At 30.1% G+C, this 8,422-nt stretch overlaps 1 protein-coding gene across 1 annotated transcript; it reads right to left on the bottom strand.

Annotated features, from left to right (window-relative positions):
- Positions 1 to 879: 879 nt before the first annotated feature.
- On the bottom strand, positions 880 to 2,463 carry LOC102584624 (agmatine coumaroyltransferase-2-like). Its single transcript, XM_006348997.2, has one exon. The coding sequence runs from the start codon at positions 2,398 to 2,400 to the stop codon at positions 1,075 to 1,077; it is 1,326 nt and encodes a 441-aa protein (XP_006349059.1). The 5' UTR covers positions 2,401 to 2,463; the 3' UTR covers positions 880 to 1,074.
- Positions 2,464 to 8,422: the final 5,959 nt, after the last annotated feature.

The following is an 8,422-nucleotide window of genomic DNA, read 5'->3' as shown; positions in this document are numbered from 1 at the left end:
GACTTTTATGAGAAGTTGTGACTTTTATGAAAAGTTGTGACTTTTATGAAATGTTGTGACCTTTTTGAAGGGTTACAACTTTTCCAAATAGTTATAACATTTCTGATAAGGCAGAATAAACATTTGTTCACACTACCCTTTGTTGTCTATAAATAGAGGGATTTCCTGTCATTTTAAAATAACGAAAACTCTGAACCTTTTCTTCTTCTTCATAATTAAATATTTGTGTACTTTGCTCCTGTTGAGTGGCTCACTGACACCATTGCTTATGTTACAGATTCTGGTATGTATTTTACAATAATTAATTTATGCTTATGTTATTAAGGATATATGATAAGATATAATAATTTTCATTTTCCTTTACATTATTAATGTTTGTTACTACGTAATCTTGTATGTAAGATAATATATTGTTTTAGTTTTAATATCCGATAGGTTTTAAGTATTATTTTATAAATTCCGTGACATTAAATTTTCGCGCGAAGCGCGGATAATTTTAGATTAAAAATTTATTAAATATGCCCATGCATTATTATATATATATGATGATGAATACGTGCTAACCCTCTACTTCTACATATTGACAAAACAAATTATTTAGATCCCAACAATAGACCGAACATTTTGGGGGAAACAAAGAAAGAAGCATCATCTAAAAAAAAGAAGAGAATTGCAATGAAGAAAAACATTACTAAGAAAAATAATCAACGATGGACAAATTATATAGTTAAACAATAAAGTTTGTTGTTAATCTTATTTAGTGATAGATTAGCGATAAATTACTAAAAAGTTTTGTTAGGTATGAACAATCTAGGGATAAATTAGTGACAAAGATTACAACTAATTCCATTTTGCTTTTACTGAAAGAACAATAGATTTTTTAGTGTATGAGCCAGTGTAAATAATACATCTTTGTTTAATTGACATCTCATCTACATACAAAAATTGTTACAAGTAGGGAATTTTAAGGCTAAAACGACTCATTTAATTTGTGTGACAAAATTGACATTTATTGATGAATAAAACTAAGTAATTTTTTTATAAAGTAAGAGCAATTTTAATAATTTGAAGCTTTTAATCTTCAAGCAAGTCCAAGGAATAACAAGTTTTCTTGAAGAGGGGCAATTTGTCTTCGAATAAAGGAACAAAGACATCGATACTTCCGTCTCCGATGAAAGATGGTATAAGAAACATCATGCCTTCGGTAGGAAAATACGAAGGCATGAACATGTATGGGCACCCCGTACCAAAATCTAGGTCGTAGAATGGGAACCTTAACCAACTATCCACCTCGATATTTGGGCAAAGTATGTGCTTGTTCATGTCCGCGGTGGGGACAAGTTGGTCTTCTTCCTTTGCTTTGGTGTTAGCAAAGTCAACAAACGATCTAAAATAGTCGTTGTTTACTTTTGCAATAGCGTCATGAATGAGCTTTGTTGCGTGTGGCAGAGGTTCTTGTAGTAGTTCCTTCACTTTTGTTGTTGGGAATGCCCATAGGACTAAGTTCCCAAAGTACTCATTGGGTACTTTTGGGTTCAACCTCGTTCTACCATTGACTGAGATTCTTATTTGGGTTGACTCAAATCCACTTAGCCCGCGGGCTTTGGTTATGACCCTCCATAAATGTGCAAGGAGACTTTCAAAGGTGCTATAAGGCTTGTTATTTCCATTCATGGAAGAAGCCTTTGCTTTAAGATTCGCAAGAAACTCAACTGTGAAATGAACTTTGTGTACAACCACATCTTCAGATATATGATGAACTTCATTGAGTGAATGTTCTTTTTTCGACTTAGACATGAATTCAACCCCTTTATGTTGATACTTGATAAGAGGAGGATTTCGAGGGGTGAAAACAGTACGATCATGCAGAGGAAGAGGATTGACTCTGAGGCCTCGACAAGCTTGACCCCATGCAACCAAGAAGTTGCTAGTGGAATGACCATCTGCTACCGTGTGGTGCGCGGTAAAACCAACCACCAAGGAGCCACAAGTGAACCTAGTTAATTGGACTTGCACCAATTCTTTCACATCCTTCAAGCTAGGGTGTAGGCTAAGCAAAGAAGGTGAAGGCTTGAAAGGCATTACTTGATCTAGAGTGCTACTAGACGATGCCTCCACAAATCTAACACCTTCATCATTGAGGAGAATCACTCGATTTCCTTGTTCATCTTCACCTAATCTTCCACCCCACTCTTGATAAACAGCTAAGGCTTTTCGAAGACCTAATTCAATCGCGGTATTTGGTGGGGTGGGAGGGTGGTAGGCATATATGATAGCAATTTGAGCCGCATATGTGACCTTATCAAAGACACTAAGGGGAATGTGGCTTGTTGTTGAAGGAGGAGGGGTGTGTTCATAGAAAGGCTTAATGATTCTTGAACTTTCTATTCTAATCTTCATAATTTTTTTCCTTTTGTTTTTTTGGTTATGTGGACAAAGAAATTAAGAAGTAGGGAACAAAAAATTTTCTTTTTAGTTTGAGATAGTGGTGAGGGCATACTTAGGTATTTATAGAAATATATCCTTTTGATTGTTTAATCAAAGACGTGTTTTTCCTGTACATTAAAAAAAATGGGCATAGAATTATAAACTAAGAACAGATGAAAAATAAAAGATTGGATGTGTTAGTTAATGGCATGTTCAAACTCATCAACTACTAATTAGCTTGAGTCCAAGTGATTAATTGGTCATCATTTTTAATTTAAGGTGATAACAATGTTTGAATTTCATCACAATAGTATTTTTAATTGAATTATATTGCAATTATATATCTTTTGCCAACTTAAAAATTTGTGTGATATGCATCACCATTTTATATAGTGCCTATAGGCTATATGTTAATCAAGTTATTACCAATAAATTGTTTACATGACCCAAAAAAAAGAAAAGAAGAAGTAATTGATGCACGAAGCAAGACGTGTTCACACAGAACAGGACTGTTTCACAAGATTGTGCAATGTAGATAGCCTCTTCGATGCAAACATTAATGGTTGGCCAAAAGCAAAATGATATACAAATTAAAACATATTCATATTCAGGCAGAATTTAAAAATAATAAATTAAATCGTATATATAATAATATAGATATGCAGACACAAACATTACTAGATGATTCTATGTATTATTATCGTATTGATTGACAAAGCTATATTGAAAATCACCATGCACTTGTGTGGAGGATAATTTTTAGAGAAACTTTCACATATAGCAAACAAAAAAATCATATTTGTATGCTATAGCAAAGTTTGCATCGCTTTATACAAACAGAAACGCAATTTATACAATTCTGTTGTATAAACGAGAAAGAGAGAAAGACAAAAGAGAACTGGGCAGGGGAATATTTTTATTGTATAATTATAAGTGTATAGGACGAATATATATGTATTTGCATGTGTATATACAATTTTCTCGCGCTTTATACAAACAGAAACGCAATTTATACAATTCTGTTGTATAAACGAGAAAGAGAGAAAGACAAAAGAGAACTGGGCAGGGGAATATTTTTATTGTATAATTATAAGTGTATAGGACGAATATATATGTATTTGCATGTGTATATACAATTTTCTCGCGCTTTATACAAACAGAAACGCAATTTATACAATTCTGTTGTATAAACGAGAAAGAGAGAAAGACAAAAGAGAACTGGGCAGGGGAATATTTTTATTGTATAATTATAAGTGTATAGGACGAATATATATGTATTTGCATGTGTATATACAATTTTCTCTCGCTTTATACAAACAGAAACACAATTTATACACTTCTGTGTATAAAGCGAGAGAGGCGAGCACAGAGAGAGTGAGCGAGAGAGGAGAGTGACGAGCGAGAGTTTGAGGGAGAGAGGCGCTGACAAACAGTTTGCTGCAGGACACAATTAAATCAAAGTGTGATTATACCATTTAATTTGAATTAATAGTTTGCCATTATGTACAATTTTCCCTAATTTTTATTCGGATTTTTTGTTGATCTTCTTTAAATAATAATAATAATAAAATAAAAAAAGTCACAAAATAGGAGAGTTCTAGACACGACCGACAAAAAATAAATTATTGTATTATGAAGCCAGAGTCGCCACATGTTCCAACAGTTATGCTTTCAACTTAATTAAAATATTCTGCTGACATTTTCATTTTATGTTTTGAATTATTTGAATAAAACTTGGACACAAGAAATCTATAAGGATGACTGAGTCGGTATAGTCAAAACTCAAAAGCAAATTTATATTTCTTTCGTCCTAATTTATGTGACACTTTTCAGATTCTAAGATTCAAACAAGTTTAACTTTGACCATAAATTTTTCATACATTTTTAAATCTTTTGAATTGTCAATTATTGTAATTTATAGTACTTTTTACGTAGTTTATAAATATATAAATTTCATTTCAATAAAATTGGAAATTTCATGCTTAAATTACCAGTCAAATTTAAATTGTTTGACTCTCAAAAAATCAAAAGTTTCACATAAATTGAGACAGAAGGGGTAGTAAAAAAACAAAAAAGTATGTGAATTTATGGTCTTTCAATAAAATTAGGTATTGCTAATAAGAAAGTTGTTAAGTAATGTATTTGATTAAAGGTTAAGTTATTTACTTGAGGATTAAGGAATTAATTTCCACTTAATACATTTTTAATTTTTTATTATTATTGGTGCACCCATAATATGGGTGCATCACGCATGGTATACCATAAAGAAGAGATCGATTGACTCTCTAATGTCTTCTTAATCGAGTTAATTGTATTTGGGATTGTTTAATATGATTTACTTTTTCTGCATATGTAGTTTGCAAACTATGGTATAAAACCATATATCCAATACGTATTTTAAGAATAGCAATGATAAATTTTCTCTAAAATTTAAAAAGAATTGGACATGAGATTCTAGAAAGAAAAAGACCTTGAAATAACATAAAATATTTTGTCATCTCTCATAAAAAAAAAGTCATAAATTCTCCAGTAACTCACTGTGTATAAAGAAAAACAACACCACATCGTTAATTAAGATATGACATGATGTTGTAATTGGGATATTGTCTCTTAGAAATCTAATAGTATATAATCTTCTTTTGTCAAATTGAATTTCTATGTGAACTTGAAGAAAAAATAAAAATGCCTAGTATAATTCACTTCTGTTGCATAACTTTTACTAATACGTATCATTTTCCCGAATCTCTTTTTCGTTCACTCGATGTCTAGTACTTAAAGACAACCGGTTATTTAAATTTAGAGAAAAGAGTCTAAAAAATATTTCAATTTTGATCGAAATTGCTGTTACGATATCAAACTTTATGAAGGATCTTTTACCTCTGCACTATTTAATAGTGTATTTTAAAGGTATATATGTGTCCACGTGGACACATTATTATTTATAATGATGCAATATTTATGATGTTCACGTGGGCACATATATACCTTTAAAATAAACTATTAAATAGTGTAGAGGGGTAAAAGGTCCTTTCCAAAGTTCGGTATCGTAACAACAATTTCGGTCAAAGTTCGGATATATTTCAGACCTTTTCCCCTAAATTTACATTAGAAAATCTCATTTTGGCGATAAAATGCTCCATATCAAAAGTGACTATACACTTAGGAATTAGGATTGAAAATTAGATATTTTATTAAAGATGAATATTTACCATTCCACAATATTAAATTTTGGTGATGGCAGTTATGTGATAACATTGTCTCGTTATAATGTTTGGACAATCTTCACCTTTTTAACTAGTTTTTGGGATTCAACTAGTGCATATCTTTACTAAAGTATATCGGAGCATAACACATTTTATTTCTTGATTTTTTGATGTTGGATCCCCCAAATTATATTGTCTATGCTAACTTTAGATATTTAGTCCTAGGCGTGGAACATAATCGATGTTGAAGAGCCTCACTTCCACATTAAACTTTAACTAGATAGATAATTTCTTTAGATGATTTGGACAATCCCCATCCTCAAACAAACTCAAATTTCATTTCTTTATTCGTATCAAATTTCACTTTTTGATAGTAAAACAAATAAGCAAATTAGTTGAATATATCTTTAGTGCATTTAACATAGGAAAAGTTTTCAATTTTTAATTTTCTCCATAGTAAAATAATTTCAATTATTTCCATAAAAAGTCACTTTAATTCAATCAAAATTAATTAGAAATCTATGTTATAGTATATTGCCATTCTTTTTCTCAAAGTAGGTAAGAAATTTTAGGTGAGACTATAATTTCAAAAAGAATTTCACAAAATTTTTCCTGATGTTGAAATACGAGTGTTTAATTTAATTATAACTTTCTATAATCACCACTACTTCAACAAATTCCATCTCACACGTCTCCTTCTTTTGTTTATATACCAAGAGTATATCTTTATCATAGAATTCTCTCCTAAATATCATTGGTAAATTACAATTCAAATGGAATTAAGAAACTAATATTCTATAAAATTTTAAGTTCAAGTACATCACATAATGAACTTGGTCCATTGGTAGACTGTATCACACAATGAATCTGGTGCATTACTTAGTTGTTGTTCATTTGATTAGTTAGTTACTAATCTGTTAGTTAGTTGACGGGTTAGTGTTTAATTGGTGATGAGCTGACATAGTTTGTTACGATTCAATTATAAGATATTTTGTAAATTGGGGCTACAAGACTTAACACAAGGCTGACTCATTTGAATGTAACACACGAATATATATTCTTAGAAATCCTTTTAAGAAAAATACTAATTCGAATTATTTTCCACGAGTCCACGACCCAAACCAAAAATAAACCCAAACTAATTACAAAAACAAATTGAATATGTTGTTATAATTTATTTTTTAAAAAGAGTATATATATATATATATATATATATATATATCAGTATTTTGTGGCAGAAAAAAATAATAAAAAAGTAAACATAACTATTTTATCATCCAATTTATGTGATACAATTTTCTTATTTATCTCATCCATGACATATTCTGATCTAGCTAATGGTTCATTGTTTTCGCATTCTATATTTAACACTTGGCAAAAACAATTAATTTGACATTAGGTAGATTCTTGTGTTGACTTTGATATTTTTAATAGGGGTGGCTATGAGTAAGAACAGATAAAGACACTATACATAAAGTTGACAATTGATATAATCCTTCTATTGGTGTAGGGTTTTACTAATTAATTTCGGTGAAAGTCAAACATAGCACTCATATTAGTTGGAGTACATATATTAGAAGATAACAGATGAATGTTGGGGGCGGATCTAGGGTATAAGGCGTGATTTTTTGAAAAGCTAATAATTTTTGTGAAGATCTTGTATATATATTGAGAAGTTAATTAAAAATATAAGAAATATTTATTGAGAATTTAATAGCAAAGTAGGCTTTTATCTAGCGATACAATTGAAATTTGCATAAACATTGCTCTCCTCAATGTGGGTTTGATTCCGCTTGGATACTTACATTAAAGTTCTCGTTTTAATATTAGATCACTGAAATTTCATAAACTTCAAATTCTAGATGGCTTATTAATGAATGATTATAAATTTCAATTATAGCATTTGCACTGAATGTTGATATTTATTTTTCAAAATATAACGTTCATGTTAACTTTAGTTGGCTTGATATAATTGGGTTATACAGTTATACTTGCAACAAATTATTTTGTTCATACAATTACAGCTAATTAGATCGGTTTAGTATGATATATACTACTAGTAAACATTTAATGGTATTTTATTTAGATATTGTTATTTAATTTTTTTTTTTATTCTCTTTTACGTCTATCAATTTCAAAATAACTTTAATTATATTAGATATATGGTGTCTCAAGTTATGTATAGTTAAAATTCAAGCATATTAAAACAACCAAACTTTAACCATATGTATGAACTTGTTTGAATGATTGTTATCTATTAGTTTAAGGGCCCGTTTGGCCATGCGATATGATATCATGATATGAAATCATAATATGGTATCATGATATGGAATCATGAGATGAAATTGAAGGTTTGTTTGGACATGCGATATGGAATTTTTGTGTTGTATATTTTCTCATAAACATAAAAGGCCTATAAGTTATAAAACTATTAAAATAGCCCCAATTGTTTATTCAATCTTATCAAATAAACAAAAATTATAAAATCGCATAATAAATATTACAAAATTATTTGTTCTCCACTTAAGTAATTGTTTCATCTAACTTTAATTTAATAAAAAAAATTGAACATAAATTGAAGTGTACTAGTCTTTAATATAATCCTCCCACATAGTACGGACAATTTCCTCACGTTGAACTTGCATTTCTCGATCATGTGACCGAGAAGACGAACCAACATTGTTACTTTGAGCCATTTGTTGGTCAATATCATCCGCACCTATATTTTCATGCTCATAGACCATATATATTTCATCACTTTAACAATCGGTTGGTGTGAGTTAAAGTGACTA

The sequence above is a fragment of the Solanum tuberosum genome, unplaced genomic scaffold (assembly GCF_000226075.1).
Source record: "Solanum tuberosum cultivar DM 1-3 516 R44 unplaced genomic scaffold, SolTub_3.0 scf00101, whole genome shotgun sequence".
Lineage (NCBI taxonomy): Eukaryota > Viridiplantae > Streptophyta > Magnoliopsida > Solanales > Solanaceae > Solanum > Solanum tuberosum.
The sequence above is the reverse complement of the archived record's forward strand: the minus strand, read 5'-3'. Positions and strand labels throughout refer to the sequence as shown.

Bases quoted from the DNA above. Each gene is read 5' to 3' on its own strand.
- LOC102584624 (XM_006348997.2), bottom strand. From the start codon at position 2,400: ATGAAGATTAGAATAGAAAGTTCAAGAATCATTAAGCCTTTCTATGAA.